We start from the raw sequence: 25727 nt of genomic DNA, 5'->3' as shown, positions 1-25727 counted from the left end.
GCGCTGAGTATTTTCTGCACTAAAAACCAGAGTCTTGGCAGGAAAAAAATCTGCATAAAATACATGAGTCGTCTCATGCATTTTTTACCCATTCATTTGAATGGGTAAAAAAATGCTTCAAAAATGCCGAAAGAAATTTACAAGCTGCAGAACTGAAAAAAAAAAAGCAGCTAAAAAAAAAACCCACAAAAGCAAAAAAAGCCTGAGATTCTATAATTCGCACGGGTTTTTCTTGGTACTGTAAAACACAATTTTTTCAATGTAAAAAAAAAAGTAGAAAAAACTGCGGCAGTGTGTGAACAAGCCCAAACACACCCTGCGCATCAGCGTGCACAGATATATATATATATATATATATATATATATATATACACATACACCTCAAAGTGGTCAGGATGACTTTTTAACTTTGGTGCATTTTCAGCGTGACACTGCTATGTAAAAAATGTGGGAAATTTTTAAATTTTACACATTGGCACATCTTATGTTGCTCCACCGCCTTACTGGAGTGAGTCTGCACTTTTTATGGTTTTTAAGTTGCAATAGATACATTTAGCTCCAACCTCATTTGCCTAGCTAATTACACCCACGTTTAAGTGACCAAAAGCCCAGTCATTTTTTTGGCATAAAAATGGGGAGCTGCAAAAAATTAGTAACTTTTGAAACTGTCTTAAAAACTTGTAAAGAGGTCGCCGCTACAATTCTAGCTAAATTTTAGACAAAATTCTGGTGCATTATATATAGAAAACGTGCCACATTGTGATCAAAAGTTTTAAAAATGGAAACAATAGTTGAAAAAAAACAACTTACTTGACTAGCTTCTAAAAGGAAAGGAAACTACTCGGAGGAGCCGCCGATCAGCTCTTTGACAGGTGTGTACCTGGAGCACCTGCACTTTCTCTTGTGCCTATTTTGGAGCCAAATTCAGGAATGGATACAGAGAAGAAACAATTGTCAATATTTCCCCTGTGTTTAGGATCCAGTCCAGGTTTTCGCACAAGTTACTACCCAAATCTCATGTGTGCTTCCAACCTATAAGCCAAACCAAGAATAAAAATCTGGGTCAGATTGGGATAACGGCTTGGTACAGAATGTGTGGAGCGGAGGTTGCCGGACCCCCATGTTCTCCTCTGTCCCTTAGATAGGGGATAACTTAATTTGGGAGGATTAACCCTTTAACATACTACTTGCTGCAGAAGTTTGATCGGGCAGACTTTTATCTGCAAATTATCTCTTTATTTGGAGGAGAATTCAAGAAATTCCATCTACAATAATTGTACTGGGTGGGAAAATTCATTGAATCTCTTCCCCGTATTGATGGACCGTTTAGGCCTGTTTTTGCACGTAGCTGCCAAGATGCTTTTTTTTTTTTTTTCCTGAAAACAATGGCAAACATCTACCATTTTATTGCAATTTTTCAAAAGCGTGAGCACAGCCTTAGGCCATGTTCCGATAGTGCAACAACGCTCTATTCCGTTGCAATTTTTTTTTTGCAAGTGTCTGCACTAATAAACCCAACAGCAATTTGCTTTTTTGTTATTTTTTTAATGCATTTCTTTGTGTAGATTTATTAGTGCAGCTTTGTTTTAGTGCAGTAACATATTGGGTTCTGCATTTAAAAATGCAAATGTGATTGTTTAGTTTGTTTTTTCACATTCCTCCATAGAAGCTTATGGGGAAAATAGAAAAACTTATACAATTCCACGGCACCTTTTAAGCGCACAGTGTCCATAATTCACATCCACTGTTCAACAAAGTGAATTTTGTGAACAAAAAAAAGGCGGAAGGGGTGCGGAAGCAACAATTACACGATGCAATCTTAGGCCATGTTTCCACATTTTTTTTTTCCTGCTCCAAAATAACAATCTGTGCTGATTGCTGCATTTTCCCCTCTTTAAGCATTTTGATCCACACTCGAGGCAGCATTTTTAACCCTTCATAACCGTAGGTATTTTTTGTTTTGCGTTTTCGTTTTTCGCTCCCCTTTTACCCAGAGACATAACTTTTTTTTATCATTCTGTCAATATCGCCATGTGAAGGTTTGTTTTTTGCAGGACGAGTTGTACTTTTGAAAGACACCATTGGTTTCCTCATATCGTGTTCTGGACAACAGGAAAAAAAATTCCAAGTGCGGTGAAATTGCAAAAAAAAAAAAAGTGCAATCCCACCGTGGTTTTTTGTTTGGCTTTTTTAACATGTTCCCTAAATGCTAAAACTGACCTGACATTATGATTCTCCAGGTCGTTATGAGTTCATAGATACCAAACATGTGTAGGTTCTTTTTTTATCTAAGTGGGGAAAAAAAATTACAAACTTTGTTTAAAAAAAAAATTTGCGCCATTTTCCGTTACCCGTGATTTCGGGGCTGGTGAGGGCTTATTTTTTGTGTGCTGAGCTGACATTTTTATTGATACCTTTTTGGTGCAGATGCGTTCTTTTGATCGCCCATTATTGCATTTTAATGCAATATCGCGGCGACCCAAAAAATGTAATTCTGGCGATTTGTTTCTTGCTACACCGTTTAGCGATCAGGTTCATTTTTTTTTTTAATTGATTGGTCAATTCTGAATGCGGCTATACCAAATATGTGTGATTGTTTTTTTTTTTTTTATTGTTTTATTTTGAATAAGGGAAAGGGGTTTGATTTGAACTTTTATATATTTTTTTGTTTATTTTTTTATTATACTTTTAAAAACTTTATTTATTTTTTTTACTTTTGGCATGCTTCAATAGTTTCCATGGGAGACTAGAAGTTGATCAGCTGAGCAACCAGGAGACCTCTGGTTGTCATGCCAACCCACCGGTGACCCGCGATCACGTGACGGGGGTCACTGATGGGTGGATTTCCAGCGCAATTACCGAAAGCACACATTAAATGCCGCTGTCAGCTTTTGCTAGCGGCATTTAACGGGTTAATAGCCGCAGATGGATCGCGATTCCACCTGCGGCTGTTGCAGGCATATATCAGTTGTTCAAAACAGCTAACATGTGCGGGAAAAGATGTGGCCGCAACGTGCAACAAACAGGGGAAGGCATCCAATGATGGATACATCTGTCATTGGTCCTTAAAGGGAACCTGTCACCTCAAATTGGTTTTTACTGGTCCGATGGGCAGCGTTTCCTCTTCATTTCTCCACCCCATCCATCCCTGTTGTCCGCAATATATTAGTGAATTAGAGTATGTGTGCGCCATAGTTGGTGCATGGGCAATGCAATCTTCGGTGGCGAACGCACAGTATACTTTGCCCAACTGCGGGCAAAGCCGAAAAGCATTACTGAGCATGCACCCGTGCACTATGTCCCGCAACACAGCTAAATACTTCTGGAACATAGTGCTCGGGGGCATGCGCAGTAATGCTTTGTAGCATAACCACCAAGCTTAGTGCCCCAATATTGTAGTATTACCACCCATCTTAGTGCACAATATTGTACTGTAACCACTAAGCTCAGTGCCCCAATATTGTAGCATAACCACTAAGCTCAGTGCCCCAATATTGTAGCATAACCACCAAGCTTAGTGCCCCAATATTGTAGTATAACCACCAAGCTTAGTGCACAATATTGTACTGTAACCACCAAGCTCAATGCCCCAATATTGTAGTATAACCACCAAGCTTAGTGCCACAATATTGTAGTGTAACCACCAAGCTTAGTGCGCAATATTATAGAATAATCTCCACGCTTGATGCCACAATTTTAATCACAATAATGTAGTGTATCCACCAAGCATAATGCAAAATATTGTAGTGTAACCACCAAACTTGGTGCACTATTGTAGTGCTATTGCCTGTACCCCTGCATGGTTTCCCTTCCCCCTCCATGCAGTGATGCTAGCATACTCACTGCTCAAGCCCAGTGGCATAGCCCCCTTCTGCTGGCATGTCTCCTGCGCAGTGTACGAGCTCGTTCCCCAGTTCATAAAGGGGCAGTAAAATCCTCCCATTGAATGGCTGGAAAGCATGTAGTATCAAAGTATACCTGCAAAATGGCTCCCAACCAATAGCTGGGAGACATATTTTATAAAAGACTCAATTCCCCTTAGGGAGTCGCCAAAGCAATAGTATTCTTTAGTGTGTAGTTTCTCCTGCTAGTGAGTTGGGAGGTCCATTGGTCCTGTTGTGGGCAGTGTCCTGAAGCCAAACCCATGGTCCTGGTGTGGCCTTAACTGAATTCTAAACCCTGGTCCGTGTGCAGCCAATGCCTGAATATCACCGCCTGGATTTAGTGCGGCACAGCCTGAAGCTTGTTACCTGGTCCGTGTGCGGCCAGACCTGAACCTCGGCCACTGGTCTTGTGTGCCCAGTGCCTGAACATTGTCACCTGGTCCATATGTGGCAAGTGCCTGAAACCTCGTACCCCTGACTGTGTGTATGCAGACTGTTAAAACCAGTCTTCGAATCAGCCCAGTCTGAATGTAGCCCTAGTCTGTGTCAGCAAATCTGACCCTTGGGATCAGCAGCTGCAGGTCAGGGAGTGGTACCTGGTGGCTACCTGTAGCTCCAGCCTGTCTCCACAATCAGGAGCTCCACTGACCATCAGGTAGCCACTTAGCTATGCTCCCTCTTAGGCAAGTCCGGCCCTGTGGCACAATGGGTCCATGAACCACATGCACCACCGTTGGGTATGACAAAAAAATTCTAGTATAACCATCAAGTATAGAGCCACAGTATTGTAGCTTAATCATCAAGCTTAGTGCCACAATATTGTAGTGTAGCCACAAAGCGTAGTGCCACAATATTGTATTGTAACCTCCAAGCTTAGTGCCACAAAATTGTAGTGTAACCACAAAGCGTAGTGCCACAATATTGTAGTGTAACCACAAAGCGTAGTGCCACAATATTGTATTGTAACCTCCAAGCTTAGTGCCACAATATTGTAGTGTAACCACGAAGCTTAGTGCAAAATATTGTAGTGTAACCTCCAAGCTTAGTGCCACAATATTATAGTGTAACCTCCAAGCTTAGTGCCACAATGTTGTAGTGTAACCATGAAGCTTAGTGCCACAATATTGTAGTGCAGTGTTCCACAACTCCGGTCCTCATCAGCCACCAACAGGTCATGTTTTCAGGATTTCTTTAGTATTGCACAGGTGATAATTGAATCACCTGGATAGGCGATCATTCAATCACCTGTGCAATACTAAGGAAATCCTGAAAACATGACCTGTTGGTGGCTCTTGAGGACTGGAGTTGGGGAACACTGTTGTAGTGTAACCTCCAAGCTTAGTGCCACAATATTGTAGTGTAACCTTCGAGCTTAGTGCCACAATATTGTAGTGTAACCTCCAAGCTTAGTGCCACAATATTGTAGTGTAATCTTCAAGCTTAGTGCCCCAATATTGTAGTGTAACCACAAAGCTTAGTGCCACAATATTGTAGTGTAACCTCCACGCTTAGTGCCACAATATTGTAGTGTAACCTCCAAGCTTAGTGCCACAATATTGTAGTGTAACCTTCGAGCTTAGTGCCACAATATTGTAGTGCAACCTTCGAGCTTAGTGCCACAATATTGTAGTGTAACCTCCAAGCTTAGTGCCACAATATTGCAGTGTAACTTCCAAGCTTAGTGCCACAATATTGTAGTGTAACCTTCGAGCTTAGTGCCACAATATTGCAGTGTAACCTCCAAGCTTAGTGCCACAATATTGTAGTGTAACCTTCGAGCTTAGTGCCACAATATTGTAGTGTAACCTCCAAGCTTAGTGCCACAATATTGTAGTGTAACCTCCAAGCTTAGTGCCACAATATTGTAGTGTAACCTTCCAGCTTAGTGCCACAATATTGTAGTGTAACCTTCGAGCTTAGTGCCACAATATTGCAGTGTAACCTCCAAGCTTAGTGCCACAATATTGTAGTGTAACCTCCAAGCTTAGTGCCACAATATTGTAGTGTAACCTTCCAGCTTAGTGCCACAATATTGTAGTGTAACCTTCGAGCTTAGTGCCACAATATTGCAGTGTAACCTTCGAGCTTAGTGCCACAATATTGCAGTGTAACCTCCAAGCTTAGTGCCACAATATTGCAGTGTAACCTTCCAGCTTAGTGCCACAATATTGTAGTGTAACCTTCGAGCTTAGTGCCACAATATTGCAGTGTAACCTCCAAGCTTAGTGCCACAATATTGCAGTGTAACCAGCACATTTAGAGACTATACCTGTTATTATTTTATCAGCCACCTGATTGGACATCTCCTATATAACATTCTCTCTTTATACACTTATACTTACCATATTATAAAGTTACGATTTATTGCATTTTGGTAATATGTAGCTGGTGAGTAATTGTAGGTCTGATTATTATTTCAGGTACTCCCTTGCAGGTGTGTGTCCTGTGGCCCTTATATAGGCCTAGGTGAATGATCACATGGGCTCATGCTGGGCCCCTTGCAAAGCCAGATGCGGAGCACAATAGAGTTCAGCGGATCGGGGTGAAGGGAGCAGAGCCTGGACCTAGGACAGGTGTGTGACATCAAAAAACAACGTCCATCTCCCCAATCCTCCCCAAAAAGCGCTAAATAAGATGATTCAGGAAAAATAATTGCCAGAATTTCCTGAAGCATCTTACTCTTGGAAAAAATGTAAAAAATCACGTGCACATACTTTTATTGGGTGGAAAAAATGGTACCAAAAGGAAACTTAAAAAGTGGTTATTATTGTAGTATTTGCAGTCTTAACTTGAAATGCAGAAGTGTTTTAGGGAAAAATTGTGCAGCCAGGCTCTGATTCATGCATTCATTTTTGTGAAGCGCTGCTCCAATACATCACTCCCTGTGTTATAAAAGTCTGTTAGGCTGTTCCAGCATTATTATTATTATTTTTATTATTATTATTAATAATGCTTTTTTTGTGTTTAACAAAATGTGCCTTCTTTAATGGGATTATTCCACTAATAACATTTATCACTGATATACAGTGTAGGTCATAAATTATAGACGAGGACCCGACTGCTAGAACATCCACCAATCATGAGAATGGAGGTCTCATGCCCTGAATACAGCAATACTGTCAACGTCTAAAGGGGTGGTATGAAACAAAATTTTATTGTCATCCTAAATCTCTATTTAATATCATAATCTGATCTTTTTTCTAAAGCACAGTGACAATGCGCTCTCTCGCCGGCTCTGATCAGAAGAGACAAGCTGACAACAGAGCGCACGGTAATTGCATATTGTAAAAAGATGTCACTTGCGGAGTCCGCAATGGTCTCTGCTCACTAGTTTTTTGTTTACACTGTGCAATGACAGTGCGCTCTGTTCTCAACTTGTCACTTCTGATCAGAGCCGGGGAGAGAGCGCATTGTCACTTTGCTTTGAAAAGAACAGTGCACAGCGAAAATAATCTACTGAGCATACGTTTAAATTGATAACCGACGCATGTTTAGGAGAACAGCGACTAGTTTAGTCCAGAAATCGAGCTCATTGATGACTCTTCTCTGCAGGAAAGGGGCAGAGGATACAGCAGTGAATAAAGCCTGTCACCTGATGACTACTGGTTTGAGTATCCAAGGATGCATAAAATCAGCTATATAGTGTAGTTAGGGAAATATAAGGTATTTTTAATTAAAGTATATTAGAAAAAATAGGTTACAAAATTACAGGACACCTTCACAGCTCTTGTGGAGTCCAAGCCTTAACAAGTCAGAGCTCCACAATATCTGAAATGGAAAAATTGGAAAATGGAAAATGAACAATGGAAAATGTGAACAGTCAAACCAGTGGCGGGTCTGACAGAATTATCTGCCTATAGTCTATAAATAAGTAAAAGTCGCAAAGTTCATGTTGAATAGATAGGCTTTATCCTGACACATGGTGTTTCACTCACTAAAACTCTGCTTCTGTGGTTGTTTGTTCGTAAACTACAGATGATAACTTTACTTCCATATGAAGTCATGTCTCCAATTTACTGATGATTATAACTTTGAATTAACCCTTCATGCCCACAAGTCTAATGCAAGTGTTGCATCGTTACAATAAATTATCGTTATTATCACCAATAGATATGGTCTCGTCAATACACCAAGCAGCCGGACTGACCCAAGGTATAACGATCACCAAAGAGGACTTAATTACAAAGTCACAAAAAGAAGATTAAAAATACTCCAAAAATTCAAGCATTAACACAGCAGAAAGCAGTTCTTACCTGCCCATGTCTACACACCAATGCTGCAAACCCATGTATTAAAGATGGCGGCAACACAAGTGCAAAATACTGATAAGACGACTACTCACAGCCTACCGATTCACGTTGGGGGTGATTGCTTAGTATATGATTGCACAAAAGAAGCTTGTATAGGGCGCTGTTCCCATACGGGTAATGCCCAGTGTCTGGTTTACAGCCTATTACTGACGCCCATTCTATTTGATCAGGCGGGCTGCCAGGCACTATCTAAATGCATCCCATGTGAACAGACACCCCAGTTTACAAGACTGTCTGCGATGTATCATTCCTAATTTGACCAACACAGATCTGGAGACCCAGTTGTGTCTCTCCCTAAATTAGCCCTTCCAGGAAAGGGGTTTCCACAACAATAAAAAGCCCATTGAATGATCACTGTGGTTTTTATATATACCATATATATATATATATTAGCTATTGAACCCGTTCTACGCCCGGGTGGCGAGCATTTATATTGGTATATGGTCTCCATCCTGATATGTGCTGCTCCATCCTGCGCCCCCAACCTGTCATGTGCTGCACCCATCCTGCGCCCCCATTCTGGCATGTGCTGTTCCTATCCTGCACCCCCGTTCTGTCATGTGCTGTTCCTATCCTGCGCCCCCGTTCTGTCATGTGCTGCTCCCATCCTGCGCCCCCATTCTGTCATTTGCTGCTCCCATCCTGTGCTTCCATTCTGTCATGTGCTGCTCCCATCCTGTGCCTCCATTCTGTCATTTGCTGCTCCCATCCTGCGCCCCATCCTGTCATGTGCTGCACCCATCCTGCGCCCCCATTCTGGCATGTGCTGTTCCTATCCTGCGCCCCCGTTCTGTCATGTGCTGTTCCTATCCTGCGCCCCCGTTCTGTCATGTGCTGCTCCCATCCTGTGCCTCCATTCTGTCATTTGCTGCTCCCATCCTGCGCCCCCATCCTGTCATGTGCTGCTCCCATCCTGCGCCACCGTTCTTTAATTTGCTGCTCCCATCCATATGCCCCATACGCTGTTCCATAAGATACTCCATAGTATATGCCCCGTATCAGGTGGCGTAAGTAACAAATAGCTGTGGCATGAAGTGCCACAGCCTCATGCCACAGCAATGTGTTACTTGCGCCACCTGATTCCTTTCCGCCGCCATTTTCTTGGTCCTCCTGCTGGCGGAATCGGCGCCTGCGCAGTCCACGCTTTCCGGCGCCATTTTCTTGAAGACACACTGCAGTGTGTCTTCAAGAAAATGGCGCCGGAAAGCGCGGACTGCGCAGGCGCCGATTCCAGCACCAGGAGGACGAAGAAAATGGGCGGAAAGGAATGGCGTAAGTAACAAATTGCTGTGGCATGAAGTGCCACAGCATAATGAGGGCGCAAATATATGCACGGTGTCCCCCTGCTCCCGACCCCTGCTCCCGGCAGTCCGCGCCTTCCGGCGCCATTTTTTTTCCCTGACACTCTATAATGTAACGCTAGGAGCGTCGCTCCTGCGTAGTCTATAAAGGCTTCGGACAGAGTGACGCTCCCAGCGTTATATTATAGATCTCATTTGTAATATAAGAAACTTTTGCTTGATACCTTGTCAAAGAGATTTGCTTCTTTCTCAACGTTTGAACCATTCTTCCCACCTCCTGAACTTTTCCATTACTTTGAAAAACAGCAAAAATTCAACATGCTCAAGACAAGGCTAACTGCTAGGTCAACGAGGGATCAGATTATACAGCAGTATCCATTCTTAAAATGACAAAAATATCTCCATGCAGAAAGATATCCAGATGCAAAAGAGTGTAATTCGACACCTTACAAATTCAGTATCTTTGGTTCTGTTAACTTTCTGTGCCATGATCTATTTCTAGTGTGGATACATCTATAGATGCCTATCAAAGTCTATGGAGATAAATACAGACACACGCATCTGTGCTGCTGCTTCCTGGTAAGTGTTTAATCTTACCAACCAACGTTGGTTTCACAGCTACACTGCTCAGTACTTGCGTATAATGTCCTCTATCATGCTACTCCTTTTGAACATGTGCTACATAGAGACAGAAGAGTGAGAATCCATCATGTCTGTCTTTTCTGTGTGCTAGTCTCCACTAACTAGCTCAGAGACAACTGAAGATGAGACCTAGAGCCTGCAAGCTTATGTTAAATGCAGTATACAAGTCATACATTGGTCAGAAATTATGTTATTCCTTGTAAATGATTAGCTTCCAAAAAATATTATTTTAATCTAGAAACCAAAAAGAACTTGCGGGAGATTTTTAAATACTAAAACATAGGGTCCATTGGAACAAGGAAATGCTAGGTAGCAGTCATGTGGTCTTAATAAATTTCCACTATTTTAAGATTTGCAGATGTCAAATTTAGGAAGCAAAAGGTCATTGCTAGGTTCTAAATTAGCGCTGCAGTATTTGTTCACCTTGCTTGGACATTTTAGCCAATCATGAAGCAAATCCATATCTGACAGCTCGGTTCCCTTTACTATAAAAGCTGTCCAAGCGAATAAGGAAAGTATTCACTATGGGTTTCCTACTGCTCGTCTCCTGTTTGGCTTTGGCCAGTGCGGCTTATGGTAAATTCAACTGTTGCATGACGTTTTATTGTTAGAATTGCATTTAATTCTAAAAATATATATTTTTTGCATCATTATCTTTGTAACACAAAAAATCTATGGATTTTATGTGTCTTATTACATAAGCTAGAAGCTAGGATTACATTTCTAGATTTGAAATATTTTACATTCCGCTGAATAAATATATTTTAACATTTTTTTTTTTTTACCAGGCTGCGGAGTTCCCGCTATCAACCCTGTTGTCTCTGGCTATGCCAGGATAGTCAATGGCGAGGAGGCAGTTTCAGGATCTTGGCCCTGGCAAGTCTCTCTTCAGGTAACAATATATATTAATTTTTTTTTTAAAAAAAGGCAAAAATTTAATCTGCAAAGTAGTGTATTTTTAAGTACCGTATTTCACTTCTTTGCAAACTCCAAAAAGTTTACTGTCCTCTCGATCATCTTTGAGAACCAGGATTGTAATTCCTACATATAAAATTCCTAATAATAAATAAAACTATTCATCAGATATACATTAAATATAATTTATATGATAAATGTATATGATAAATAAATTAAATAATTTATATGATAAAACTATTTATCAGATATACATTAAATATAATTTATATGATAAATAAATGTATATGATAAATTAAATAATTTATATGATAAAACTATTTATCAGCTATACATTAAATATAATTTATATGATAAATAAATGTATATGATAAATTAAATAATTTATATGATAAAACTATTTGTCAGATATACATTAAATATAATTTATATGATAAATAAATGTATATGATAAATGAATTAAATAATTTATATGATAAAACTATTAATCAGAAATACATAAAAAACCTATACCCCATAAACAAAAAAAAAAAAAAACAATAAAAGAGAGACAAGAAACAATAAAAGCCCTGTAGAGGGCATAGAAAAGGGCACTTAGATAATAAACCAAGAAGCGGGCAATGACAATCCCCTATTATTGGTACTACCTGTCTGCGGAGGTTGGCACGCTAAATGATAGACAAATATTCTGCCCCCGCTCACTGACGGCTCACCCTTAGACCGCCACTGTCCCTATCAATCATTTTTGGGGGATTTATTTGTAAGAAATATTTTGATGATCCTCATATTACCGAATTTAATGTTAGAATCTAAAAATAAATGAATGTGCGCTGACAAGGGGCTAAAGGTCTCAAGCCGAAGAAGAAAACTTTGTAGCCCTTACCAAATCCACACTACCACACTACCATACATAACTATCGGGAATATGACAGCAGATTATTGCTATGTAACCTGTGAGCAGCATGATGTAGGAACAGAGACCCCCATTCCAGCAATGTATCACTTACTAGGCTGTGTTTTGCTGTTTAGGTAATCAGTGTTTAATCATCAGAAGATTATCACTACAGGACTAGGTGTCTCGTGCTTCCTGGTCCAACCCAATCCCCACCACTGATTAGCAGCTTTCTGTCTATATACGGTAAACAGATCGGCATCAGAGAAAACTCTGATTGTATCATAGCTGCTGTACCCAGTAAGCTAAGTGATACATCCCATACATCACGGTCTCTGCCCCTACATCATGATGCTGTCGAATTATATATAAAAAAATCTGCTAATGGTCGTGGTACTGGTCAGCCAATACCATTGGCTAAAGATGGGCTCCACTCAACACCCAGCCAGGACTCACAGAATAGCAGCTCGGTCGAGACTACCGCTCTCGAACACTTTACATATAGGCTCCAAAAGATTCCTTGCCAGAGGTGTCCACGGATTCCTTGATATTTTAGAACGTTTCATAGGAGAACATTATGGACGTAATAATGAAAATGGTGATACAGTATAACATCCCCGTCATTTGTAGTAACACTTTATTGCCATGTAATTATACTGCAGAGACAAAATCCAGAGGAACCTACGGTATGTGAGAATGATGTATATGGATCTCCGGGTCTCCGATACCTCGTCAGAACAATCATATCATGATTCCCACAATGCCAATACTTGCAATTTAGGAAGCTGCTACTAAGATGGCTGTAAGCCCTACCCAATTTATATGGCCTGTGTAGCTGCACCCATGATATGCCTTGTATCGCTCTGCCTATTTTTCATAGATTTATCCTGCAATATTTCCTATATTATTGCTTTATATGTTACAGGACAGGACAGGATGGCATTTCTGCGGGGGTTCACTGCTTAACAGCGATTGGGTGGTAACCGCAGCTCACTGCGGTGTTATGTAAGTACATTCGTTCACGGAGGCCTAAAATTGTTCCATTTTTCATAAACTTTTTTTTTTACTCTTTCCCAACTTTTGTACACACGTGCAGCAATATTTCTTAGGAGTTCTATAGAGCAGGTTTATGGAGCGAACAGCTGCCGGATAATGCCGCATTTAGAGCTTGCTCAGATCCCAACATTTTGACCCTTTAGGCGATGGGCAGGTGGGTTTTTGTTTTAGGAGCCACTACAAGAAACACTCCTTTTTTGGGGAATTGTTTTTAATTTTTTTTCTTTCTTTTCCTGATGAGTATTTCAGAGTTTTTGAAGGGTTCTGTAACTTTTTCTTTTTTCCTGAATTCATTTTTGCAGCCTTCTGATTTGACGGCGCCCATTTTGGACCAGATTGTAACAGGATTAGCTTAAAAGATTTTCTCTTTTTCCCAGAATCTGAAGTGGGGAAAAACAAACAAAGAATAAACTCCACATATGAATAGCAAAGTGGATTAACATTTGAATGAATAATAGTATTTCAAGTGATCTTTTTTTTTTTCAGACCAAGGGAATAAGTGGATGTGTTGCGCTGCTGGTGAAATCAATAATGATATCCAAAGAATCCAAGGTTTGAGGCATCTCAACCGGTCAGACTTCTTCATCGGGAGAACCACGGAAAGTTTTATTCACAATGGGCTTCAATGTCTGTCTGACTGTTTGATCAGGAGAATCACAGGTAGTTCTAACTTTCTGTGGTTCTCCTGATGAATAAGTCAGACGAACTTTTGAAACGCATTGAGAATAGATCGAATCTCTACTGAAGACCTTGGATTCCTTGGATATCTTTTTTTTTTGGTAATTCATAAGCAGGGAAAATCCACTTATTCCCTTTGTCTGACCTCTACTCTGGATTCTCCAACCAGCAGCTGGAGTTACACTGTCCATTGAGCCTTCTAAAGGGTTATGCTTTCTCACAACCCAACCACGTAACCAATGGCTCAACACCTAAGCACGTTGTTACCTGGATAATACCCTATTTGCTCTTGCTTGTTCCTCCGTTTCTTCAAGCGATTTTTTTTTTTTTTAGTGCATTTTTTATGACAAATATGCTCAAATAAACTCCTCAAATCTCTGTCCTTGCTTAGCTTTAGATGCTGTGATCAATAGCTGCTGTGGTATCTAAGCAATTATAACGAAGGGTTTGGGCTACGTCACCCTACCAATTCCCTACATCCTTATTCTTCCCCAAAATTCTAGATGTGTAGACCAAACTCTTGAAAAAAGCAAAATATGATCTCCCAGCTTTAAAAACGTATAATACCAAAATGAGAAGGTTAAAAAAGACACTTATGAATATATGTACACATGCAAACACAAAACCCAGCTGCATTTTAAAAATGCAGGAGGGGGATATCACACAGTGGTGGTCCACCCTCAATTCAATTGGCCCCAACTCCATAATATTGCATAACAAAATAGGAAGACACGGAGTACATAAGTGCATATACTTTTTTGGGTAATTTTATTTGTCTATCAAAAGATATATGTATAAAAAACATTACAATACAAAAACCACATTCAGGGAAACGCAGAGATATTGAGGTTACTGTCTATAGTTGTATAACCATTGCACTCGCACATGATATCAAACAATCACATGGATTCAGTGTTATTATGTCAATGCACCAATACGGGTCAAAAAGGCACTAGGTCAGGCAATCGGATCTATATATGTATTTGTATCAAAATGTGCATCAAAATTCAAAAGACCGTTTCAAAACCTGACAAGGTGTATCCCACCTTAGGCTTGAAGGTGCTGCAACCAGTGTCTATTGCAAAATTGCACATGCCCCGCAATATAACCCCCAAAAAAAGTGCTATAGTGCAGTGTGCCAGGGGAAGGTACCATTCCATGGAGCAAATGTATTTAGTTAAAGTAACTACCGTATATACTCGAGTATAAGCCGAGATTTTCAGCCCAAATTTTTGGGCTGAAAGTGCCCCTCTCGGCTTATACTCGAGTCACGGTAGCGGTGGGGTCGGCGGGTGAGGGGGTGAGGGCGCTGAGGTATACTTACCTAGTCCCAGCGATCCTCGCGCTGTCCCTGCCTTCCTCCCCATCTTCTGTGCTGCAGCTTCTTCCCCTCTTCAGCGGTCACGTGGGACCGCTCATTACAGAAATGAATAGGCGGCTCCACCTCCCATAGGGGTGGAGCCGCCTATTCATTTCTCTAATCAGCGGTGCCGGTGACTGCTGACAGGAAGAGGCTGCAGCACAGAAGACGGGGAGGAAGGCAGGGACAGCGCGAGGATCGCTGGGACTAGGTGAGTATGTCATATTTACCTGTCCACGTTCCAGCCGCCGGGCGCCGCTCCATCTTCCCGGCGTCTGCGCTCTGACTGTTCAGGTCAGAGGGCGCGATGACGCATATAGTGTGCGCGGCGCCCTCTGCCTGATCAGTCAGAGCGGAGAGACGCCGGAACGAGACGCTGGGAGCTGCAATCAAGAGAGGTGAGTATGTGTTTTTTTTTTTTTATTGCAGCAGCAGCGGCCATGGCACAGATTTATGTGCAGCATCTATGGGGCACAATGAACGCTGCAGAACACTATATGGGGCATCTGTGCAGCCTCTATGGGGCAATATGAACGCTGCAGAGCACTATATGGGGCATCTATGGGGCACAATGAACGCTGCAGAGCACTATATGGGGCATCTGTGCAGCATCTATGGGGCAATATGAATGGTGCAGAGCACTATGGGGCATCTGTGCAGCATCTATGGGGCAATATGAACGGTGCAGAGCACTGTATGGGGCACAGATATTGGGCAAAAATGAACGGTGCAGAGCATATATGGGGCACAGCTATGGGGCAATATGAACGGTGCAGAGCACTATATGGCACAGCTATGGGGAAATAATGATCTATTTTTATTTTTGAAATTCACCGGTAAATGCTGCATTTCCACCCTAGGCTTATACTCGAGTCAATAAGTTTTCCCAGTTTTTTGTGGCAAAATTAGGGGGGTCGGCTTATACTCGGGTCAGCTTATACTCGAGTATATACGGTATATACTATATCGATCGCTCATCATCCTTACCCAGAAGCAAGACAGTGACCCCCTGGTCAGGTGAAGCAGTCCTGACGTATGTTATGTTTTTTTTTTTCTCTTTCTGGGTAGATTGCGGGGCAAGTGCAATTTTGCAATAGACACTGGTTGCAGCACCTTCAAGCCTCAGGTGGGATACACCTTATTAGGTTTTGGCACGGCCTTTTGAATTATGATGCACATTTTCATACAAATACATATATAGATACGATTGCCTGACCTAGCGCCTTTTTGACCCGTATTGTTGCACTGACATAATAACACTGAATCCAAGTGATTGTTTGGTATCATGTGCGAGTGCATGGTTATACAACTATAGACAGTGACCTCAATATCTCTGTGTTTCCCTGAATGTGGTTTTTATATTGTAATTTTTTTTTATACATATATCTTTTGATAGACAAATAAAATTACAAAAAATGTTATATGCACTTATGCACTCCGTGTCCTCCTATTTTGTTAAATATGCAAGATATATGTTATACAGTGGGGCAAAAAAGTATTTAGTCAGTCAGCAATAGTGCAAGTTCCACCACTTAAAAAGATGAGAGGCGTCTGTAATTTACATCATAGGTAGACCTCAACTATGGGAGACAAACTGAGAAAAAAAAATCCAGAAAATCACATTGTCTGTTTTTTTAACATTTTTTTTTGCATATTATGGTGGAAAATAAGTATTTGGTCAGAAACAAACAATCAAGATTTCTGGCTCTCACAGACCTGTAACTTCTTCTTTAAGAGTCTCCTCTTTCCTCCACTCATTACCTGTAGTAATGGCACCTGTTTAAACTTGTTATCAGTATAAAAAGACACCTGTGCACACCCTCAAACAGTCTGACTCCAAACTCCACTATGGTGAAGACCAAAGAGCTGTCAAAGGACACCAGAAACAAAATTGTAGCCCTGCACCAGGCTGGGAAGACTGAATCTGCAATAGCCAACCAGCTTGGAGTGAAGAAATCAACAGTGGGAGCAATAATTAGAAAATGGAAGACATACAAGACCACTGATAATCTCCCTCGATCTGGGGCTCCATGCAAAATCCCACCCCGTGGGGTCAGAATGATCACAAGAACGGTGAGCAAAAATCCCAGAACCACGCGGGGGGACCTAGTGAATGAACTGCAGAGAGCTGGGACCAATGTAACAAGGCCTACGATAAGTAACACACTACGCCACCATGGACTCAGATCCTGCAGTGCCAGACGTGTCCCACTGCTTAAGCCAGTACATGTCCAGGCCCGTCTGAAGTTTGCTAGAGAGCATTTGGATGATCCAGAGGAGTTTTGGGAGAATGTCCTATGGTCTGATGAAACCAAACTGGAACTGTTTGGTAGAAACACAACTTGTCGTGTTTGGAGGAAAAAGAATACTGAGTTGCATCCATCAAACACCATACCTACTGTAAAGCATGGTGGTGGAAACATCATGCTTTGGGGCTGTTTCTCTGCAAAGGGGCCAGGACGACTGATCCGGGTACATGAAAGAATGAATGGGGCCATGTATCGTGAGATTTTGAGTGCAAACTTCCTTCCATCAGCATGGGCATTGAAGATGAAACGTGGCTGGGTCTTTCAACATGACAGTGATCCAAAGCACACCGCCAGGGCAACGAAGGAGTGGCTTCGTAAGAAGCATTTCAAGGTCCTGGAGTGGCCTAGCCAGTCTCCAGATCTCAACACTAGGGCAGCACGGTGGCGCAGTGGTTAGCACAGCAGCCTTGCAGCGCTGGGGTCCTGGGTTCTAATCCCACCTAAGACAACATCTGCAAAGAGTTTGTATGTTCTCTCCGTGTTTGCGTGGGTTTCCTCCGGGCACTCCGGTTTCCTCCCACATTCCAAAGACATACTGATAGGGATTCTAGATTGTGAGCCCCATCGGGGACAGTGATGATAATGTGTGCAAAACTGTAAAGCGCTGCGGAATATGTTAGCGCTATATAAAAATAAAGATTATTATTATTATTAACCCTATAGAAAACCTTTGGAGGGAGTTGAAAGTCCGTGTTGCCAAGCGAAAAGCCAAAAACATCACTGCTCTAGAGGAGATCTGCATGGAGGAATGGGCCAACATACCAACAACAGTGTGTGACAACCTTGTGAAGACTTACAGAAAAAGTTTGACCTCTGTCATTGCCAACAAAGGATATATTACAAAGTATTGAGATGAAATTTTGTTTCTGACCAAATACTTATTTTCCACCATAATATGCAAATAAAATGTTAAAAAAACAGACAATGTGATTTTCTGGATTTTTTTTTCTCAGTTTGTCTCCCATAGTTGAGGTCTACCTATGATGTAAATTACAGACGCCTCTCATCTTTTTAAGTGGTGGAACTTGCACTATTGCTGACTGACTAAATACTTTTTTGCCCCACTGTATATGGCCTATCTCATTCTTCTAGATACAGTTTGCAGGAAGCCATGCAAATACTGCAAAAAAACAACAACAAAAAAACAAACAATTTTTCTTATTAGATTGGGGTGTTTTACAGACGCATCACATGTTTTATTAATTTTATTAATTTCTCTTATAGGGTTTGTTTTATAATAGGATGTAAGAAATTGGTACATTGGTTAAATACAGAAATACAGGAATGTCTGTGACTGTCCCATTCTTCTAGATGGGGCTTGAATAAATCCATGCTCACGCTGCAAAAAAAAAACATTTTTTAAAAAATAGATTTGGGTGATTTACAGATGCATCACATATCACATATAATATTAATTTCTTTTATAATGAGATGTAAAAAATTGATATATTGGTTACATGATGTGTTTTCTGTAGTTCAACTGACCGCATTGTCGTCGGAGAACACGACAGAAGTTCCTCTGCTGAAGCGATCCAGACTCTGGCAGTTGGAAAAGTGAGTTTCCATGTAGTTCTTTATCTTTGGTGTATAATTACGTTTACAGTCATGACCGTTCAACGTCATTTATTATATTTCTATACTTTTAGAATTCTGCTATATTATCTTTCCACTTGTCTAATGGTTACTGTTTAAAACGGATACAACAGATAGAAACTCGTTGACTTACAATGGCGTTCGTTGGGTTCCGTTCAGGGGTCTGACGGGCAATAATCATTAATACAAAACAGAGACAGATTCTACTGTAAATTTTCTCTTTTTAAGGTTTTTACTCATCCAAATTGGAACTCCAACACCATCAGTAACGACATTTCCTTGATAAAACTCGCCAGTTCCGCTGTTTTGGGCAGCAGAGTCTCGCCAGTGTGCTTGGCTAACCCTGGTGAAGTATATGATGATGGCCGTCTCTGTGTTACAAGTGGATGGGGATTGACAAGATGGAACGGTATGACGAGAATCAGTAAAAAATGTACACATTTTTGGAAGTTGCTTTTAATGTTTTTTTAGTAAAATGCTGAAAAGTTCACACTTGTTTCTTGGTAGGGCAGTGGTGTCTTTTTTTTTTGGAATGCCGCGTACTCTAAGCATGGCATTATTTCTGCCTCGTCATGCACGTTTCCCTATAGAATGCCGCCAAAACCATATGGAAAAAATAATATCGAATATGCCTGCACATTTTGGAATGCTAACATGAACGAAAGTGTTGGTACCCTTGAAAGTATTCCAAAAAATTAAGTATTACTCTCAGAAAATTATTGCAGTTACACGCTTTCTTATGCGCTTATTTATTTCCTTTATGTGTATTGGAACAACACAAGAAAAAAAAAAACAGAGAAAGAAAGGCAAATTGGACATAATTTCACCCAAAACCCCCAAAATGGGCCAGACAAAATTGTTGGCACCTTCCCAAAATTTGGGTAAACAACTTTGTTTCAAGCATGTGATGCTCATTTAAACTCACCTGCGGCAAGTAACAGGTGTGGGCAATATGAAAATGACTCCTGAAACCAGATAAAAAGGGGAGAAGTTGAGTGAGTCTGAGTGTGCCACTCTGAGCATGGAGAACAGAAAGAGGAGAAGAGAACTGTCTGAGGACTTGAGAACCAAAATTGTTGAAAAATATCAACAATCTCAAGGTTACAAGTCCGTCTCCAGAGATCTTGATGTTCTTTTGTCCACGGTGTGTAACATAATCAAGAAGTTTACAACCCATGGGTTAACTGATCTACAAGATGTATCCTATGATAGTGCTCATCATGTATCACCAGATTAGCACCTCTAATGACATCCAACATCTAAAGGCGGGTTATGTATACACATTTACCAAACTATACAACTACTAAACTATAGCATATATGGTACATTGGAAGATAGACTTCTCGTAGGAGACAATTTCTGGCAGTGATGTAACTTGAATCTTGTGGGCCCCTAATTATTGCAAGTCTTTTAATAGGCCCTAATTTGGGCCCTCTAGGCTCCAGGACCCAGGTGCAATTGCAACTCCTGCACCTATTAGTTATGTTCCTGGTTTCTTGTTGGATTGCAAAACAAAAAAATACCCAATGAAGCCTACATATATTAGGGCTGATATGTTTACAATTTAATCAGTATTAACCCTGCTGTTGTCTTCGGTCTGGGGAGACCGATTTTGAACTTTGGTATTTTTTGGGGGTGTTCAAGATGCGGTTTTGAAACTTGTGGTTGATTGACTTAAATGAGGATGGGTCGGTCGGCCACGGGTTTCAGAGCCACATCTTGAATATTTTAAAGAATACTGAAGTTGAAGGTCGGTTGTTTTTGACCGAAGACAACAGCAAGGTTAAAACGAATTAATGTTTTGTAAATACTTATATAACAGTCCCAAAGCAAAATAAAACTTATTAATATACTCAATACTTTATTTTCTGAACAGCTCTAAACACTCCCAGCAAACTGCAGCAGACCTCCCTGCCCGTGTTGTCCAATGAGCAATGTAAGGTCCACTGGGGAAGCAACATCCTTGACTCCATGATCTGCGCAGGAGCTGCCGGAGCCTCATCCTGCATGGTTTGTATCATCAGACGAATGAATCCCTGCTTTCTTTTTAGTTTGTTAAGGGGTGTACTTAGCCTCTTATTTGCTTTACGAAAACATTGAATGCTATCCCCACCTGCACCATCAGTTCAGAATGCAGCGCGGGGAGGAAAAAGGACTACAGCAGTGGAAGTAGACCAGAGCCAGTGACGAGAGCTGACAATGACAGTATGTGAGTGCGAATGCAGTGTCCATAAGGAGGTAAAGAGCCAATGATTGATATCTCTTGATTGACACACCTGAACTCAATCAGCGGCTCTGCACCTCTCAACATTGGCTCTGGTCTGCTCCATGTGTCTGTCATCACTGCTCCACTCCCATTCTGGGTGTTTGCAAAAGGATAAGGGAGGATGAAGTTTATGATCGAAGTGCAGAGACATATTGTTGGTGACTGTAAAATTATACTAACATGTGGACAGTGTCACCGAGGATGGTGGCAGTGACAATTCTGTCAATGCTGTGCTGGTCACTGGTTTCTACAGAGATCTGAGAGGAGCAGTCATATCATCGTGGCTGCAGTGCTCAGATCACAGTAATTAAATAGTTTACAGTCACTATCAAACATGAAAGTATTTGTTATGACTGCTATAGCACATGCACACAGGTAGCGTACAAACCAGGGATACAGCTACCTGAACCTGACAGAACCCTGTTCAGACAAGGAAAAGCCCCAGTTTGTCCATGCCTGACCGTGGAGATTTGCACTCAAAGAAAATGCAATGGCGTCCTCAGTCAGCAGCTAACCCTGAATGTCCTTAGCATCTCCTAGTATCTCCTGAGTAGCAATACCCTAAGGAATAAAGGTACCACACATGAAACAACTGCAACCATCTTAAACTACAGCAAAGTGAATGCATCCAACAAAGACTATCACCAGCAGGGGAAGGTTTATAAAGCTGCACCCGAAAGGTGATAGGGAAGACAAAAAGAGTTACCCAAAGTTGACATGAAACAGAACTAAAACACCAAAAGAAAAGTTGTATCTGCTGTAGCTCCTTGGAAAAAAAGACACCGACCACAGGATCAAGGGTTGGAATCCAGATGTATGACAGTATTAGATACACAGCTCAGCAGTCTGTATCATCACACGATGGGATTAGATACATGGATTGTATCACATGTGCAGGGATTAGATACAAGGACTATATCACACATGATAGGATTAGATACACAGACTGTATCATACATGATAGGGTTAGATACACGGCTCAGCAGACTAAGGGTGAGTGCCCATTTCATAGCTGATCCTTCCACAGTATAGGAGATTACGGTCAGTGTCTGACTGAAGTCTCCTATGTCCTTGCAGTTGCTATATTTGCGGTGTCATGTTCTGATACTTACCAGCAAATAAAAATGACATCCTCCCAACAGTTGCAGAAAAAAAAATTAATATTAAAAACTGTAAATTATATTTTGTTTAAAAAAAAAAGAAATTATTACATAATTAAAACAAAACTAAAAATCATTGCACATTCCCTTTAATTTTCTTTCCAGACTATCAAATTCTTCCTCCTTTTTCTTCTCCATTTTTCTTTTTGCATCCTTAATAATCAGAGGCTAAGGAATTGTTTGGATTATTTTTTTTTCATTTGAGTGGAAGAAGAGGCGTTAGGAAGATGAAAAATATTTGTACACATACTTACTCTGTATAGATGTGAAGTAATTGGTTAGTTGCTTCTATTTTAATATCTTTGAAATTTAACAATTTTATTATCATTTTTTTTTTAATATAGGGCGATTCTGGTGGACCCCTTGTGTGCCAAAGAGATGGCGCTTGGACACTGGTTGGTATTGTGTCTTGGGGAAGCAGCACATGCTCAACCTCATACCCAGGTGTCTATGCCCGTGTCACTGTACTCCGTGACTGGGTGGACCAGATTCTTGCTGCCAATTAATGGACCGCAGCTCAATAATTTCTTTTAAAAAAATAAATAGTTTCATTTACATTTTTGGATTCTGTTTCTTTTTTTGAGGTTTCTATGTGTCACTCGCAAAATGTTTCTTTCGACATGTAAGAGATCATACAATATCAGCCATATATATATATATTTAGATGGTTGAGGTAGGCATTTGTTTGCGGCTCCAGAGACATACAGTATGTGAAGGGTGAACTGCAGGTGGTCAACACAGGGAGTTTGTCTAGAATAAAAGGTACAATTAAAAAGAGATAAAGAGAAGATGTAAAAAGGCATATACAGAAACCCCTATGAATATGGGTGCATTGAGAAGTCCGTATTAACTAGTGTATGATCGTACCGCAATGCAGTGACTGGCTGGCGGCCAGGCTGGGACTGGCCCACAGGAGAGCGGGAAAATCCTCCGGCGGGCCCCTGTGCAAGAGTAGGCCACACCCGTCCTATGTGAGCAGCAATTGGCACAATATACTTGCATCATCACTTTGTACAGAGAAAGGTGGCAGCATCTTATTCACTTATCAATCTATCCAGTTCATTGTTATACACATTTGTGATTGAGGATAATGTCACATTTGCGTGTAGCTGAAAAGTGGGGCCTTGGAGTTGGTTACTGGTGGGCCCTTGACGCCCCAGTCTGACACGGCTTGCGGCTCTCCTCACCAGAGCTTCTTATATTTCTATGAAGCTGTCGTGCTCGGATTGGGAGACCCCCCCCCCCGGCCAGTTCATGCATTGCGGTCCGAACTCAGACTGATTTCTACGGACGTCTGCATGCGCCCTATCAGAGAGGGGTCTGACCTGTTGCGCAAGGGTGAAGTATTAAAATCAGATTTCTGGCTTACATGGCCATGGAGTCTCTGTACACACCCAGACCAAAGAATGTTGAACATCCGTAATAATTAAACAATGAAAAGAAAAGCATAAAGAATTATTACTTTTCGAGGACCGTTCTTTCAAAAAACTTGGAGGCGCCTGGTTTCCTGTTAGAATATCTTATTAATTCTAGAGCATCTTACAGAACGTTCTGACAATATCTGCAGGCCTAGCCTTGGCTTCTTTTAGCTGAAACAAAACAGCTAGTTGAGTGTATGTGTGTGTGTGTAAGTATCAAGCCACGCCATTTATACATTCATGATGCTGAGCGCTGACTAACCTCATCTCTATAACCTGAGGAGAATGGCTCCTTAGCTACAGGGGAACTACAATCCCCAGCAGTCATTCATATTATGGCCTCCACCCTCCTATCATGTAAGAGAGCTCTCCTCATCAACAACCTCTATTTCACGCCTAGAATTGATCCCACAATGATTTCTGGGACTTGTAGTGTAACTGCCCCCGTCTAGCGTTTGTTACTGCATTCTCTGGACAGCAGTTCTCAGAAACCATTTGTGGCGCATGGATTTCTGGGAACTGTAGTTCACGTCTGCTGTTCTCTAATGCGCAGGAGGGATTATTAAACTACGACTCCCAGCAATCATTGCGAAAACTGCCGACTCTCCTCAGATTCTGTCCTATTTCTAGGCGGGAAATGCTCCTGAGGTGAATGATGACACAGGTAGTTCTCTCCTTGTGGCGACTGCTGCTGATATTAATGGTTTCTGAGGTAAATGTCACCGTTATTGGTCTATTCGTGTAATCTGCCGTGAAATGTGAAAACACAACTGATCTCATATGTTCTACCTGTGCTGTGGAGTGTATGTTTCCCTGTCTGGTGGGCGGCTGAGTGACATCTTGTGTTAAAAGCCCCCCAATAAATGCATCCCACAGCCCCAAATGCTGGAGCGCCCCATTAACCCCTTCCCAATGCAGCCATTTTGAATTTTTACCATAAAATCTGAAAAAAATGGAAAAATAATTCACAGTGAAATGATTGAAAAAAAAAAAACAATTTTGCCTCCCCACCCACCCCCACAAACCTATTTATGACGCTCATTTTGTGGTAAAAATGACCGGGTGACACGATTCTCTGGGTCGGCAAATACCCCGAAACAGCTGTCTGTGGATGGATACAATGTTTTGGCATAGGTGGTTTTCCTTTTTGGATGCTGCCCTTCCCGTGGTTGTTCCTTCCCGGTGAAAGACCTGGCTATTTATTGCTTACGTTGAGAAACACGTGATGGTATCTCCGCGGCTTTTCTACATGCACTCTTCCAAGGAAGTCACTGGGTATGACGTACTGATGACAGTACAGCTACTGCTCATGCCCCAGATTTTGAGATTTATGAGCATCATAACAGCAGATTCGGCTTGAGTGTTCATGGATGAGTTGCCGACTCTGTCACCAGTCAAGGTAAATTAAAAGGGATTTTCCCACAAACAAAAGTTTATTTTAATCATAAGATCTTGGAATAATAATAATTTCCATAATTGGATGTCTTTAAATAAAATATTCCTGTGCGGAGATAATCTTATAAATATGCCCCTGCTGTGTACTGTGTAATGGTGGTGTCTGACCGTGCAGGGACATGGTTGGATCATACCACATCTCCTGGGCAGGAGGGGAGCAAAAGAGCTTACACATATCACAACAGGGGGTCACAAATGATTCTTTCTTTGTGGTAAAACATTGTTTAAACAAAGGCAGAGAAATGTTTTAACAGTGACCCTAGCCAATTTTATAAAAATAGGGCGTGTATAAAAAATATATTAAGCCAATTTTATGTTGTTGTTATAGAATTTGGGGCAGATTTACCAAAACTGGTTAAGAGTAAAAACTGAAGGTTACCCTGACCCTGGTATTGTCGAAGCCTCTTGGGAAAGAGGGAGATACCTCCTGCTGACACTCTTACCGTCCCTTACCTTTTTCTCCCAGCGCGACCACCCGAACCCATTCT

General features: G+C 41.2%; 1 protein-coding gene across 1 annotated transcript; it reads left to right on the top strand.

Moving 5' to 3' along the window:
• Positions 1 to 10660: 10660 nt before the first annotated feature.
• Positions 10661 to 22921, top strand: LOC138649711 (chymotrypsinogen A-like). The gene is made up of 7 exons (XM_069740341.1): positions 10661 to 10713; positions 10926 to 11029; positions 12870 to 12949; positions 18823 to 18901; positions 19169 to 19349; positions 20817 to 20950; positions 22711 to 22921. The coding sequence occupies exons 1-7, from the start codon at positions 10662 to 10664 to the stop codon at positions 22870 to 22872; spliced, it is 792 nt and encodes a 263-aa protein (XP_069596442.1). The 5' UTR covers position 10661; the 3' UTR covers positions 22873 to 22921.
• Positions 22922 to 25727: the final 2806 nt, after the last annotated feature.

The sequence above is a fragment of the Ranitomeya imitator genome, chromosome 9 (assembly GCF_032444005.1).
Source record: "Ranitomeya imitator isolate aRanImi1 chromosome 9, aRanImi1.pri, whole genome shotgun sequence".
Classification (NCBI taxonomy): Eukaryota; Metazoa; Chordata; class Amphibia; order Anura; family Dendrobatidae; genus Ranitomeya; species Ranitomeya imitator.
Note: the sequence above shows the minus strand (reverse complement) of the source record. Positions and strands in the feature narration are given on the sequence as shown.

What these genes read in the sequence shown, in the direction of transcription:
- LOC138649711 (XM_069740341.1), top strand. Translation starts at nt 10,662, where the DNA reads ATGGGTTTCCTACTGCTCGTCTCCTGTTTGGCTTTGGCCAGTGCGGCT. An exon ending in CCTGGCAAGTCTCTCTTCAG is followed by an intron (nt 11,030 to 12,869) that starts GTAACAATATAT and finishes TATATGTTACAG; the next exon opens with GACAGGACAGGATGGCATTT. An exon ending in GGGATTGACAAGATGGAACG is followed by an intron (nt 19,350 to 20,816) that starts GTATGACGAGAA and finishes TTTTCTGAACAG; the next exon opens with CTCTAAACACTCCCAGCAAA.